The sequence below is a fragment of the Pholis gunnellus genome, assembly GCF_910591455.1.
Source record: "Pholis gunnellus genome assembly, chromosome: 4".
In the NCBI taxonomy this organism is placed as follows: domain Eukaryota; kingdom Metazoa; phylum Chordata; class Actinopteri; order Perciformes; family Pholidae; genus Pholis; species Pholis gunnellus.
In genome coordinates, this window is record NC_136530.1 from 20673708 (window position 1) to 20690453 (window position 16746).

At 38.7% G+C, this 16746-nt stretch overlaps 1 protein-coding gene across 1 annotated transcript; it reads left to right on the forward strand.

The window, feature by feature from the left end:
- Positions 1–7048: 7048 nt before the first annotated feature.
- On the forward strand, positions 7049–13226 carry LOC306694902 (nicotinate phosphoribosyltransferase-like; the record flags this gene model as incomplete). Its single annotated transcript, XM_079157948.1, has 9 exons — positions 7049–7105; positions 7597–7793; positions 10771–10911; positions 11041–11125; positions 11204–11284; positions 11368–11470; positions 12149–12309; positions 12934–13041; positions 13140–13226. Exons 1-9 carry the CDS (start codon positions 7052–7054, stop codon positions 13224–13226), a joined length of 1017 nt encoding a protein of 338 aa, XP_079014074.1. The 5' UTR covers positions 7049–7051.
- Between the last annotated feature and the right edge of the window lie 3520 nt (positions 13227–16746).

Consider the following 16746-nt stretch of genomic DNA (forward strand, 5'->3'; position numbering starts at 1 on the left):
TTGCAAGCCCAGAGTGGACAGATGGCATTCCTTTGCATAGTACGTCAGACTATTTCCTCCCTGTCAGAACGTCTTTCACATTGACTCTATTATTTGTTTTGGCATCAAGGAAATCTAGTATTTCTTTTCTCTTTGGCCGAGACATTCAATCTCTGAAATAAAGAAATAATGTGTTACTAGAAAAGAACTGGTGAAAAAAATAGATGAGAAATATTTTCAGAAAGCAGAAGAGGGTAATGATTATTAAAGACACCCAAACAAGAAATAATTCACATTTAAATGTAGAACTTAAGAATCAAGTATTTATACTTTACTATCTGAGTAAATATAAAAAATGAAAAAGGGTGTGGGAGGGTTTGTTGACGTGATGCTTTTCAAAGTAACAAAAGAAGATATGAGAACACACCCAATGCCCAAGGTTTTTCCGCATGCCTTGTACTATTTATACAACACCTTTGCAGTATATAAAGTATTGTGGATATGAAGGTGTAGTATCCAGTAAAACTTATCTACAGTACTTACCTGTTCATCATGATGAAGCTGATCTTTTCTCTGACCCTCTACTTGCTCCTCTCCAGCACAGGTAACTTTACTTTTTCTTAAAATTGTTGTTTAATTTACCAAGAATCTTTTTAAATCCGTACAAATATTCTAGATAATATGAATATAGATAAGACTTAATTGATCCAAAGGGGGTAAATTATAGAACAGCAGAAGAAGCAGTCTACAGATGTAGGAAACAAATAAAGGCAATTTAAAATAATAAATACAACAAAATGTGAAAAATAAGTAAATTACAAAATGTATTTCAACTTTAATTGTATATAATACAATACTTGGGCAAAACACATGACAAGACTTGGCTGTGCAATAGTGCAGAAGAGTCTTGTGGTGCAAATTAGACACTTAAAACAGGTTTAACCAGAACAACCTCACGTCATTTAAAATCCCTTTACACACGATGAAGAACAGTTTTCAGCCTTTATAGAAAATGAATACACTTCAGATATTTGATTTGACATTTGAGATGTGATCGTCACTCATTGACTGTTTTTCTCCCAAATGCAGCTCGAGCACTTCAGTGTCAGACTTGCACAAATCCGCAGTGTTCAACCACAACGCTAGTGACATGTTCCTCAGAGACGATGTGTGTAACAGCTTCCATTAAAGGTAGGCATTTCTTTATACCATGTTCTACTTTTGAGTGAAATAAATGTACTGCAGAGTTATGTGTTCTTTCTGTAAATATTGACGAACTGCAATTTTTTTTGTAGCCACTTCATCTGGAACCACAGCACAGCAAATAATCAAGGCTTGTGCATCATCCTCCCTGTGTCAAGCCACAGGCACTCAGACATTTTCAGCCAACTTGGGTGTTTCGGGTTCAGTTGCATCTGCTGAGTGCTGCAACACAGATGTTTGCAACACAGCCATTCTACCGCGTAAGTACAGATGTATAAATACCTAATTTAAGATGAAAAAATCCAAAATAGACTTTGACAAACTTACATTTTGTGACTTTTAAATGTTCTCTCTTCCTCAAACAAATTATGTTTTTTTCTCTTTCAGCCCCTGCTGCTCAGACATTTAACGCCCTACAGTGTCTCACTTGTAGCCCTGTGACCTCTCAATGTACTTCTCAAGTACAATGTAGTGGGGTGGAGGACCGCTGCTTTCAAGCGAGTGGTGAGTCTTATTCATACGAAGTTGCCAAAAATTATGTTACAACCTTTAAGTATCTTAAACCAACTACATGTGAGATCTGGAAAATCAACAAGTGGAGGAAAGTAAAGAAGTACATGTCCTGAACTGCTGTTCTAAAGAATTTGTAGTATTTCTATGATATGGTACTTAATACTTATAGTCCACTAAATATCACTGGTAATTATTGTACTTTTTACTGCAGTACAGTCCTATGACTGTTATAGTGACTAGTTACTTCAAGAAAAGTCAATACACTTACGTTTTTGTTCGAATATTCACAAAATGTTACATGTCAAAATTCAATAGTATTCAAAGTATAGTAATAACACGTACAAAGTGAAAATACTTGGATTCTTTTAAAGTATATTCTACATCGTGGTATTACGTATTTTAATGAATTAGAAAACTTACAACAATGAAGGCTGTATAGTTAAACAATGATTTGTCCTCTACAGTGACAAGTGGGTCCAGCACTTCTCCAGCTTTTGGCTGTGCATCTGCAAACCTGTGTGCAGCTGCTGCAAGCCTGGGTAGCCTTCCTTTCTTCCAAAGCATTGGAAGCATAAGCAGTGGACCATCCTGTTGTGGAACCAGTTTCTGTACTGCCACAACAACTGCAGATTCAACAACAACCACTGCACCAACGAATACAAATGCTACAACTATAGGTACTACCAGTGACGCCTGCTGTTTCAGACTGAGTGTGATCCATCTGCTGCTCGGACTCATTATCTTTGCTGTCTGTTAGAACAAGGGCGCTTCGACAAAGCACCTATGAAGCTACCAGAAGGACTCTGAAACAGGATTATTATTGTAAAATAAAATGAAAATAAGCAGTGAAAAATATTGTTTTCAATTGAAACGAAATAAAAACGATAACCTATAAGAAAACTAAAACTAAGCTAAAACAAGAAACAAATGACAGCAATAGAAAAGTCAAATAAAATAATTTGAGTTTTATTGTTTCAGCTATAATATATCACTACCAAAAAAAGTTGACTGAAAACGAGAAAAGGAGATGAAATAACAAGAACATGATTTAAATATTTAAGTAAATCAAATGCCATTTATCCAAGCTATTCAGCTCAGAGTTATTGTTAGAGTCGGACTAATTGCAGGTGGCAAGTTTTCTTGTGAGTGTGATCGTGAAAGAGTACTTAAGTTGATTCCCAGCTCACAAGATTAAAACATAATGGCCATTCTAACACAGTTCTTCCATCATTTATTTTGTTTGTGAATATAGCTTCATCTGAGACATCATCTCTGGCACAAAAACATAAAAAAATTCTGTAAAACTAAATATATAAAAACTAAAGCTAAACCTTAATGAAAAACTGGAACTAAGCTAAAGCTAGCAAACACACTCTGAAAACTGACATTAACTAAAGTAAAATGAAATCTTAAATTCAAGACTAAAATATAAAATTAAAAACAATTGAAAATGATAACCTTGAACTGCACTCTACTATTTTTGTTCTGTTTTTTGCACTTTTTCAAATATATTTTTATGTAATATGAATATATATTGCAGTGGTGTAATGTAATGTGACTACTGTCTATGTAATTTAAAACCTGTTTAATAAAGCTTTTCTGATGTTTGAGAACAATGTATAGCTTCTGTGGTGTTTTTATCCAAAAATACAAGAATAATGAACTTATGACAAATGTGAAGCCACTTTAATAAAAAGATGAATTTAAATTATTTGTTGTTATATAATTGGTTACACTCAGTGGCATACCACAAATGTCTGGGCCCCGAACATATGTAGCCTCAGTTCATTCCACTATTCTCCTCACTACTAGGACTGTGGTTACACACATTTCTCCATCCTGAGTTCTTGTTTCAAACTCTTTACAAAGTTATCTTTATCCACATGCCTCTCAACGCAACAGTTCATCTCACATCCAAAATGCACTAATGCAACCTAAATGCCACACAACCGGTAGCCCTCTGGTCTCTGAACTTTCCTCCATGAGGACAATAATTATACTATATGTTAATGAATTACAACCGCCAGAAGGAAAAGTAATCATGCTGGGGAGTAGCTGTGGTCCTTCTTATTTTATTTTTTTAAATTGTTGAGATGAAGCAGAGTGTAGCAAATACTTTATAGTAATTTTGTGTTATGTTGTGAATTAGTTTGTAGATATGTGCAAAATGGATTGTAAATACAGTTTTGGTGGTGGTTGAGTCATATCACTGTCATCGAATGCATTTTGTGTCAAAGCAATTCAAGATTATCCATGAATGGTATTAAATACAGCTTCCCCTGTTTTCACTATGATAAATAACCATGGCATTAGGATAATGATGAAAAAAAAACGTAAATAATGGGACTGATGGTATGACTTTTATGAGGCAGGTGAGTGCGAGGCAGCATGGAGAGGGCCTAAATGCCGACAATCCAGGTGAACAAGAACAGCTCAGTGATTTATTGAAAATGAAGGTCGGCTTACTGGCATGGGGAGCAAGTACGAAGAGAAGTGAAAGAGAATCCACAGGTGAGTGTGAATGGCAGGTGACTACGACAGGTGGAAAAGTCAAAGAGCATCTGGTGGACAGGTATAGAATGGCAATGACTGCAAGGTGTTAAAGAAATGTATGGGCCTGGGGAAGTGGGAACGGCAGAATGGAGTGGCAGAGAAGCAGAGGTAGTGACAATGTTATACCCGTCATACTGTCTTACTTGTTGAATCATTATTGTGTTCATAATAGGACTACTGTTTAGTGGTGGTAAGTAGGAGTGGCAATTCAGCAAAAGCAGGTGTGGTAATGTTCTCAAGGCCTTGGTATGCAATCCAATCCTTTCACAGGCTTATTACAGGACTGTGACAGCCACACATACCAGATGTTTGGGGATGTAATGAGAATTTCAACAAATATGCAACAATACGCTTTTGCTATGTGACTTGGTAATGGTTTAGTCTGACAAATTCTGATCGTACAAGCAAAATGAATGTGTTCAGTTTATCTCTTAAAATCCGAACTCCAAAGTGTCATTTAACAGGAGGTTAAAGTTCTTCTTTCTTCTTTAGGATTATCTGACGCACCATTTCAGCTATTTTGGGTCTGATTTCTTTGACAGAAACTTCTGGTCCCCATGCATCCGACACGTTGCCATTTACATCAACAAGATACTTCCAGAAATTCCAGTCAGGCTCATTTCCAGAAGACTCTGCAGAGAATGAGGGAAGGAAAACGAGTTAATATGAATCAGTTATTGCCATCTTCCTTTGTTCCTTTATTTCATTTCTGCACTCTTTTATTTATTCTCCTGCTGCCCAAACTGGTTGCAGAGGAAGGCCAGCACATTGAAGTGATACGGCCCAAAGTCCCGCTGGAGCTGCTGCAGGTCTTCGTAGTGCTCTTCAGTGAAGCCACATTCACTGGCTACATTCACCACCAGGGACACCTAAAGCCAAAGGAACACACTGTGAAGACACTACAGCAACAGCCCTTTCTGGTTGATTGTTTCATGGCTGTTTCACCTCAGGGTGTAGTTGTTTTGTTGCACATGTAACCGCACCCTACAGTGAAGTCACAGTGTACTGGCACACCCAGGTGTAGTTTAGCAAAGTTAATTTTAGTATTTCTTCACTTCACTACATCTCATACGGACATATTGTACTTTTACGCCAGTGCATTTACCTGACAGCTGCAGTTGTTGATTACTTTGCAGTGAAAGATTCTATATCAAAGCAAATATGATTCGCTTACAAAATGCATGTTTGCAGTTCCACCAAGTGACTTCCCCACTAAATTTCTCTCATGAAAAATCTCTCATTTAAATAGCTTTCCCATCATGTAGCAATAATTCAGTTGAAAGCCCAACATATGACTACAAATGTTCATCAGAACTTTGTTTTGTCCTCTTCTTACTCCATTTAAGTTGCATTATACAAGATCGGGAGCATTTTGATTGCCTGTCAACGGCTGTCAACGCGGCAGCGCCTAATGTGGCATCTTTGAGCTATTGGTGTGAACAGTAAACACTAAACTACCTAACTGCATATACAGTATGCAGCATTTTAACTAGCCCCACCTCCACCAGCTACAACAGTTAAATGCTTATTATAATTGGGTGCATCAGTATTAACAATAAATGGGCGTCATTCACCAACTGTTATGTAATTTCTTCCTAAAACTCACCTACATAGTTTTGATGAAGACTCTGACATTCACCAATGTTTTTTTATTTGGGATTTGTTCTCAGGTATAAGAACCACATCTACTGACACTCAAGAGCACATTTGAGTGGTGACATGTTTGTTTCAAATAATTTGTTATTGCATTTCTTCATTTCTACAGTTGTAATACATAGGATTCATATTACAATATGTGTTCATTTATAATAGGTTTTAATAAGAATTTCCATTACAGTGGAAACTGCTGATAGTGATCACAGTGATTTGTCACATATATGGATCAAAACGTTTAGGAGAGAATCATTACTATATAAATAAATAATGTCCTTATGGTAATCAAGTAGTCCGCTTTGAGTGTTTATTTTGGGTCTTTTTATACATGACAGATATGGAAACAAATCTAAATAGTTCATATTATATTTTTATATTTGGCAGTGATAGCCTACAGTTTTTATCAGGACTATTAAATATTTAGAAATGTAGTAAACCACCAGTCAACCAGCTTAGTAACCAATTTGCTCTACTGATGTTACTGTATTTGAAAACAGCAAAATTGTGTTTTAGGTTATAGCCTAATTATAATTTGAACTACAGTAAGCTATATTCTATATACAGTACTGTAATGTATTATAGTGTATTTGAAATATACACAACATTTTTGAAACAGTCATTCAAATTGTGTAAATAGCGAAATTGTCCGTTTCATAACTTTAAATTTATATAATAAATAATAGTAGTAATTTATATGACAGTAAATACCTCAACGAGTACTAACATTCCATGAATCAAACGTAGACTTCTAATGAACTTTCTCAAGAATAAATTCAAGAAACAAAGAGTAGATATTGGTGAATGAACGTTTTTTCATGCAGGACTGTTGGCAGGCTGTGATGGAGTATTGTTACGTTGCTGTACTGTTCATTTTACTTCGGTACAGGATCTGAATACTTCTTTCACTGAATGAGAGTTCCATGTCTGACGAGATCAATGCCTTTGTTGTTTACCTTTTCATGCTAAGTGTAAGTGACGTGGTCATGGGTTGACCTGTACAGATACACGTCATGGAAAAAGTTGAGTATGTTCGTGCAGGTTATTAACGTTGACACGCCCGCAGACTGACACTCGAACCTGTCTTTCAGGGTTTGATCTCACCAGTAACGTTCAGGCTGGTTTCCTGTTTGGGATCCCGGTAGCGGGGACCATGGCACACTCATACGTCACTTCCTTTACCTCGCTGGAGGAGGTGTGGCCACAAGTGAGTACTCCCTCCTGCAATCACTCTCAAAGGACCACACCAATGATTCTAAAGCTTTTTTTAGCTCGACGATTACAAGTTGTGTGTTTTTACTGCCTAGTGCAAAAGGCTGTCCACTGTAAGAGTGTTGTGTGCACACATCAAAAGGTTTAGTCAGTAGCGTATCGCTGATAAGACATCATATCATTTAGATAATTGAAAATAATCAACGGTTAAATCAAGCTAAAGAATAACACACACTTGTTTTTTTCAACTTCTTTGTTTTAGTTCTTCAGTTTGGAACTCAATTGTGGCTTCACCATTTACATTATGGCATATATGGGATCAAACATCAGAACAATACAGTACAAATCATGTTGAATTCAAACATGGCAAGGTGTGAAATCTTTCAGGGTTATCGTCGTCGTTCTCCAAAGAACAATAGGCGATCATGTGGGAAAGAAGTTAACTGTGTCCTTAATAACATGTCCCCGTATCACGTCTCCAATCAGACTCTTGTGGCGCTGAATGGGGACCCCGATCCAGTCGACATCATTTCGTTGACGAAGGGCTGGTTGAGTCGTGTGTGTGAGCTTCTGGGAGGTGAGCCTGGGAAGATCCACGAGGGCGAGTTGGCGGCTTTCTTGTCCTACGCCATCGCCTACCCTCAGAACTTCCTGCCTGTGATTGACAGCTACAGTGTTGGCTGGTAACTAGCGGTGCTACGTTTTATACTGAACAAACTATGTGTTGAGGCTTTTACCAGGTGATTGTTGACAAGCGTCTCACTTTCTGGAGAATCTCTGTTTCAGGCCTCTGGTTTCATGCAATTTCACTTCAAATCCCTCAAAAATATATAGATTAATAAAGTAAATAATAATTAATAAGGTAAATAATAATACATTTTCTCCGCTTTCTAACTTCAACAATATACATAGTATACTGTGTGTTGCACAATGGGGACAAATAGCTCAGTACATTTTGAGGTACTTGTATTTTACTTCAGTATTTCCATTTTATGCTATTTTATATATCAACGACAATTCACAGCAAACTCTTGTACTTTTTTACTGCACTACATTCATTTGACAGTTCATATTAACAAAATACATTACAAAATACATTACAATATACATGGTAAAAACATATAATCAGCTTACAAAATACAGCAAATATTGAACCGGTGGTCCCCAACCGTTTTTGGGTCGTACAAAAAAGCAGTGTGTAACTGGGTCTCACATGAGTTCCACCAAAGAGTGATTTTTTTTTTCGGCTTAACTTCTCACATGGTTTAATTTCAAACACTGTTACTGACCCAAAGAGGTCAAAGTATCCAATAATTCACTAAAAAAGCTAAATTAATATTTCTTTGTGTTTCTGTTTCTTTCCTCTCCCATTAATGCTCTCATGGCCCCTCAGTCAGGTCTGTTGGGATCCACTGGACTAAATGATCGAACTGTATAAACCAGTTTAAAACTAGCTTCACCTCGAGCAGCTACAGCTGAAAAATGCTGCGTACACATTGATGCATCAATATTGATTTCATAATTTAATTAATTAAAGTGCATCAGTCACAAGGGCCGATTGTCTGCAAAATGAGTACTTGTACTTTTTAATACTTAAAGTAAACTTAGCTGATAATACCTCTGTACTTTGACTTAAGTCGAATTCTAAATGCAGGACTTTTACTTGTATTTGAGTATTTTGACATTGTGATATTAGTACTTTTGTTAAAGTAAAGGATGGCAGTCCTTCGTTCACCACTGATGTTGCATCTTTTATTTCATAACAAAGGCATTACAACAACACATGTAGCCTAAAATCAGTGGTGTATAAAGTACCCAAAAGCCATACTTGAGTAAAAGTAAAGATACCTTACTGGAAAACGACTCCAGTAAAAGTGAAAGTCACCTCTTAAAATACTACTTGAGTAAAAGTCTTAAAGTATCTGATATTTACTGTACTTAAGTATCAAAAGTAGTTTTCTGATATTAAATGTACTTAAGTATTGAAAGTAAAAGTACAAGTACATGCTGTTAATAAAAAAGCAAAGAGTCAGAATTTTGAGAATTATGAAGTTTATTCTTTTAAGTGCTGTGGCCACCATGACCAAGGACAAGGAGTTGTGTTGAAAATAATTGGGTTGGCTGTGATCCATCCAGGAGCAACAATGTTCAACATCATATATTGTACATAAGTATACTTTTGCATCTACTATGAACTATGGGCCTGATTTGAACACAAAGGTTTTGCGCAAGCTGAATCTGCAATTGGTCGACTGCTACCATCATAACTCGATCTGATCATCCACAAAATGACTCAAATATCAAAACATGATCAATACTAAAGTATTACAAAACGTAATGCGGCGCTCTCGTTAGCTAACTAGTGCTGCAGTGATTATAGCTATGATGACTCAAATCAACAACATCTCACAACTGTCAACACTTCCTCAGCTCACTAACTCGCTAGCGATCTGTCTACTACACTAATTGTCTCATTTGATGTACGATAGCTAGCGAACGTTAGCCTAACATACACCATGTATAGCTAAATTAGAAGATAAGACACCTGTCTCCCCCCAAAGATATACTCTGTGGGAAACACTGCTAGATATCTGAACAGGTTTATGATCATTATGATAGCTAAACATTAACGTTGCGGCTCATGGGATTCATCTTCATTTACCTCAATGTGTTTCCTGTGGTTGGATGGGGAGTTTTTGAATGCTAATATTTCAGTAGCTTCGGGTAAGCATAAGAGGCACTTCATCCGGTACGAAGAATCTTTCACTCCAACATAAGAAAACATTTCTCGCAAATATGGCCACGGTGTTGGTCTTCGTCACCACCGTCGTTTGTTGCGGGAGCAGCAGGTGCTTCCATTTCTGCTTCCATCATCAAATCAGTCATCGTAGAGTGGAATTCTACTCATGTAGTCGCTCGCTAGCTAGCATCCTGGGCATCACTGGGAATCAAAAAACCGCGGCTTTGAGAGCACTTGTTTGCAGTTGCGTAATAACGTGATTAACCAATGATTTAACTTGCAAGCTAGGTCCACTGATTCACCAAACCTGCTTGCTTGCAGCCTGTGTTCCACCACAGTCCCCGACGTTGGTCTCATGATTCATTTTTTTTCTAAAGATAGATTTTATTTTGTAGCGAGTAACGAAGGTTTCAGGGGAAATGTATCGGAGTCAAAGTATCAGTTTTCTTTGCAAAATGCAGTGAAATAAAAGTAAAAGTCAACAGAAATATAAATAGTAAAGTAAAGTACAGATATCCAAAAAAACGACTTAAGTACAGTATTTAGGCACTATACACCACTGCCTAAATACGAATCATAGTTAGAGTGAGTAAGAATATAGATAGCAGAGCAGTACTTATTAGTTACTGCAGAAGTACAATGAGCCGTTTGTACCAGCAGGTGTCACTAGTGTCCTCTGAATGAAATCAGGTTTAGACCAACCAATCTAAAAGTTATATAGTTTGGCTAACACCCTAACCCTCATTTCACATGTCACAGTCACATGTCTTCTAATTAATAGCAGGACATCTTTCAGTAATAATTCATCAAAAACTGTGGAAAATCACAATTTCTCAGAACCCAAAGTGACCTATTAATTCCACTAGTTCATGTGTGATGCTCATGTGATGAAACGTGTGTGTGTGTGTGTGTGATTTCAGTAGTGGCCTGTTGAACTTCTGTGCGGTGGCCCTGGCCCTGTGTGAACTGGACTACAGGCCCGTAGGCGTCCGCCTGGACAGCGGGGACCTCTGCACGCAGTCGCTTGATGTCTGTCGTGTCTTCAGACTCTGCAGCGAGCAGTGAGTAAGGTGCCCTGCTGCATGTGTGCATCTCTAAAAAAAAAAGTGAGAATACGTCTCACTCCTCCAGAGGTCTGTGGCGCGCGTCTGATTCCTGTTCTTCCTCTTTGTTTGGCTTCATCTCCACAGCTTCTCCGTCTCCGCCTTCGACTCGCTGATCATCGTTGGAACCAATAACATCACAGAGCAAAGCATGGCGGAGCTCAACAAGAAGGTAGACTGTGACTGAACAGGTGGATTGTTTATGATGATTGTGATTCTTTTTCTCTGATGTTCTGTGTTATTATTCCAGGAGAATGAGATCGATGTGGTCGGGGTTGGAACACATCTGGTCACCTGCACGCGGCAACCCTCGCTGGGCTGTGTGTATAAGGTAACGCGCTTCATCGTCTCTCCAAATGCCTCAAACTCACTTCTCCGTTTTTTTAACATGTCATTTTTTTGTATGTGTATTAGCTAGTGGAGGTGAGGGGAAAGCCCAGGATGAAGATCAGCGAGGACCCAGAGAAAAGCACTGTCCCCGGGAGGAAAGCCGTCTACAGGCTAATAGACGCCGAGGGTGAGAATCCACGTCTGTCTTCAACTCTCTTCACCAAAAATTGCAAACCACTTATTTCCCTCTTGTGTTTTCACCATCTTATTTTAGTTTTGGCTGTTTTAGCTGCACAACTTTGCCATCCCAAGAGCTACATGTGACACACCAACAGACGACCGTGTCCATCTCTTTAATGTCTCTGGGTGTATTAGGGCCATTATTCAACGATATATATGTGATCTTTGCAATAAGGAGAGAAAGCACCTTACATTTTTAAAGGAATTCAGTTCGCTGGATCACCCAAAACAGACTTCTACCGATTTATTCCATTGATAATATTCATTTTATTGTGAGAAAGTATTGTATTCATATCACCCACACAGGATGCTCATGTTCACATTTGAGCCTAAGTACAGGTTCAACTCGCAAAAGTTGAGCCATCTTTGGCAACGTGGAGCTGAGCCCAACAAGTTAGGATGGACAAAAAAAAAGTCACCACTTGGTAAACAAACCCTTTTTGATTTCGGAAACACAATGTCCTACTGACACCACCCCTCGTTACAGTCGTAATGTCGTAATGCTGTAATAATAGAATCCTTTGGTCTCCTGGTGTATGACGAGCATCGCAGCCTCACTGGGCTGCCAGCGCGCTTGTAAACGTTTTCAAGGCTTCCCACTCTTTTTTTTTCCCGTCCCTCGCAGGCCATCCTTTTCTGGACCTGGTGAGTCTCGCTGTGGAGTCTCCTCCAGAGGCGGGAGTGTCTCTGAGCTGTTACCCGCTGATGATGTGTGATAACTCCTGTGTCTCAGTCATTCCAGCTCAGGTCACCTGTCTGCGCCAGGAGGTGTTCACCAAAGGACAGGTGAGGATGGACCGGAGCTGCTCAAAGATTTTTGTATCTTTTTTAAATGAGTAGACTAGTTGCTGTTGCTCTTGTTTCTTATCCACCATCACGTCCATATTTGTGGGTTCTCATCTGAACAAAAGTCTGTTGAATTGTACACCAGAAGTGGACTGGAAGGCTGTATAAAGTGTGCATTATCTCCCTTGTGGACTTGATGTATTGGACAGCAGTAGACCCTCTGGACTTCATAGGGAAGACACACCCTTAAAGTCTCCAATTTGAATTCAGCCCTCGTCTCTCTCTGTACACTTTAACCATAATCTGAAAGCAGCAAATTCAAATATTTGATGTGGGTTATTTTTATTCAAAGGTATTATGGGAAAGAAAAGAAAAAACAATTTAGGATGAAACACAAAAAAGATGAATATCCTCTTTGTGGTCCTTCAGTGCAGAAAGTCACCCGGCATGTACTGTATGTGATTCAGCAGTAGAATGTATAATAAACCACAGTTAATACCAGTATCATACTTATTAATAAAAAGATAGATTTGTTGCTTCGTAACAGTGCAAAACAAGACAATATTGCAGGGCCGTGCTGTGTAGGAGTTGAGTCTTTATGAATGCGTCTCCCACTCTTTCTAGGTCACACACCCTCTGAGCAGCGCTGCAGAAACTAGAGTAAAGGTCCAGAGTTCCCTCCAGACTCTGCACCCCCGACACAAGAGGCTGCAGGAGCCCGACTCTTACACGGTGAGCTTCACACACAAACACATCTGGACTGGATACACACAAATGACACAAATGAATACAGAGCTTCTCATCTTATCTGCGGCGTTCTCTTCCACCAGGTGGCGCTGTCGGATAATCTCCATCACCTGGTCACAGAGATCCAAAAAGGAAACGCCATCAACAGCAACTTTCTTTTTGCCAACTAAATATAATCCTAGACAACTGCTCTCTTGTCATCTCCTGTGTTTTTTTTTTGTTTTGTCTTTTTATTGACCGTCTTTTCCAAAGTGCCTCCTGGTGAGAGAAATGCATACGTTTGTAGAGCATTCTCCCAATAAACCTACTCTCCAAATATAGGAATACACGAATGTGTTGTGGCCTATGTCATTCAGCTAATGTCTGTACAACAGGGTTAAGATGAGCACAGCTTGACTTTGTACTTTTGCAAGCCCAGAGTGGACAGATGGAAGCAAATGGAATGTTTTGTCGGGTTGCCAGTTCCACAGCATTTCAACTGATTTCAAGAAGCACACCCAAAGCCAGTAAGAGTATAATAATGTGTGAGTAAGGACATTCCTTTGCATAGTACATCAGACTATTTCCTCCCTGTCAGAACAATGTCTTTCACATTGACTCTATTATTTGTTTTGGCGTCAAGGAAATCTGGTATTTCTTTTCTCTTTGGCTCACTGACGCACGACACAAAACAACAAACTAATTAAAAATAAAAAAATAAACTTTCTGCTGTGCATTACTGCTACTTTGAAAGAATTATTAAAAGGCACTGAAATTACATGACATGATCATGGACTTATTTTCATCGTTGTCCCTTGGAATTACACAATCCACCATCCTTTATTAAGACCTAGACATTCAATCTCTAAAATAAAGAAATAATGTGTTACTAGAAAAGAACTGGTGAAAAAACTGGATGAGAAATATTTTCAGAAAGCAGAAGAGGGTAATGATTATTAAAGACACCCAAATAAGAAATAATTCATATTTAAATGTAAAACTTAAGAATTAAGTATTTATACTTTACTATCTGAGTAAACATAAAAAATGTAAAAGGGTGTGGGAGGGTTTGTTGACGTGATGCTTTTCAAAGTAACAAAAGAAGATATAAGAACACACCCAATGCCCAAGGTTTTTACGCATGAGTTGTACTATTTATACAACACCTTTGCAGTATATAAAGTATTGTGGATATGAAGGTGTAGTATCCAGTAAAACTAATCTACAGTACTTACCTGTTCATCATGATGAAGCTGATCTTTTCTCTGACCCTCTACTTGCTCCTCTCCAGCACAGGTAACTTTACTTTTTCTTAAAATTGTTGTTTAATTTACCAAGAATCTTTTAAATTCCGTACAAATATTCTAGATAATATGAATATAGATAAGACTGAATTGATCCACAGGGGGTAAATTATAGAACAGCAGAAGAAGCAGTCTACAGATGTAGGAAACAAATAAAGGCAATTTAAAATAATAAATACAACAAAATATGAAAAATAAGTAAATTACAAAATGTATTTCAACTTCTATTGTATATAATACAATACTTGGGCAAAACACATGACAAGACTTGGCTGTGCAATAGTGCAGAAGAGTCTTGTGGAGCAAATTAGACACTTAAAACACGTTTAACCATAACAACCTCATGTCATTTAAAATCCCTTTACACACGATGAACAGTTTTCAGCCTTTATAGAAAATCAATACACTTCAGATATTTGATTTGACATTTGAGATGTGATCGTCACTCATTGACTGTTTTTCTCCCAAATGCAGCTCGAGCACTTCAGTGTCAGACTTGCACAAATCTGCAGTGTTCTAACACAACGCTAGTCCCATGTTCCTCAGAGACGATGTGTGTAACAGCTTCCATTCTCGGTAGGCATTTCTTTATACCATGTTCTACTTTTGAGTGAAATAAATGTACTGCAGAGTTATGTGTTCTTTCCGTAAATATTGACGAACTGCAATTTTTTTTGTAGCCACTTCATCTGGAACTACAGGACAGCAGATATTCAAGGGGTGTGCATCATCCTCCCTGTGTCCAGCCACAGGCTCTCAGACATTTTCAGCCAACTTGGGTGTTTCGGGTGCAGTTGCATCTGCTGAGTGCTGCAACACAGATGATTGCAACGGAGCCACTCTACCGTGTAAGTACAGATGTATAAATACCTCATTTAAGATGAAAAAATCCAAAATAGACTTTGACAAACTTACATTTTGTGACTTTTAAATGTTCTCTCCTCCTCAAACAAATGATGTTTTTTTCTCTTTCAGCCCCTGCTGCTCAGACATTTAACGCCCTACAGTGTCTCAGTTGTAACCCTGTGACCTCTCAATGTACTACATTACCATGTCGTGGGGTGGAGGACCGCTGCTTTCAAGCGAGTGGTGAGTCTTATTCATACGAAGTTGCCAAAAATTATGTTACAACCTTAAAGTATCTTAAACCAACTACATGTGAGATCTGGAAAATCAACAAGTGGAGGAAAGTAAAGAAGTACATGTCCTGAACTGCTGTTCTAAAGAATTTGTAGTATTTCTATGATATGGTACTTAATACTTATAGTCCACTAAATATCATTGGTAATTATTGTACTTTTTACTGCAGTACAGTCCTATGACTGTTATAGTGACTAGTTACTTCAAGAAAAGTCAATACACTTACGTTTTGATGTTCTAAAATTCACAAAATGTTACATGTCAAAATTCAAGAGTATTTAAAGTATAGTAATGAAAACGTACAAAGTGAAAATACTTGGATTTTTTTCAAGTATATTCTACATCGTGGTATTACGTATTTTAATGAATTAGAACACGTACAACAATGAAGGCTGTGTAGTTAAACAATGATTTTTCCTCTACAGTGACAAGTGGGTCCAGCACTTCTCCAGCTTTTGGCTGTATATCTGCAAACCTGTGTGAAGCTGCTGCAAGCCTGAATAGCCTTCGATTCTTCCAAAGCATTGGAAGCATAAGCAGTGGACCATCCTGTTGTGGAAACAGTTTGTGTAATACTGCCACAACAACTGCAGCTCCAACAACTGCACCAACGACAACAACTGCTCGCCCAACAACAACCGCTGCACCAACGACAACAACTGCTCCCCCAACAACAACCGCTGCACCAACGACAACAACTGCTCCCCCAACAACAACTGCTTCCCCAACGACAACAACTGCTCCCCCATCAACAACCGCTGCACCAACGACAACAACTGCTCCCCCAACAACAACCGCTGCACCAACGACAACAACTGCTCCCCCATCAACAACCGCTGCACCAACGACAACAACTGCTCCCCCAACAACAACCGCTGCACCAATTACAACAACTGCTCCCCCAACAACAACCGCTGCACCAACTACAACAACTGCTCCCCTAACAACAACCGCTGCACCAACAACAACCACTGCTCCCCCAACAACAACCGCTGCACCAACGACAACAACTGCTCCCCCAACAACAACTGCTGCACCAACGACAACAACTGATCCCTCAACAACAACCGCTGCACCAACAACAACAACTGCTCCCCCATCAACAACCACTGCACCAACGACAACAACTGCTCCCCCAAAAACAACCACTGCACCAACGACAACAACTGCTCCCCCATCAACAACCGCTGCACCAACGACAACAACTGCTCCCCCAACAACAACCGCTGCACCAACGACAACAACTGCTCCCCCATCAACAACCGCT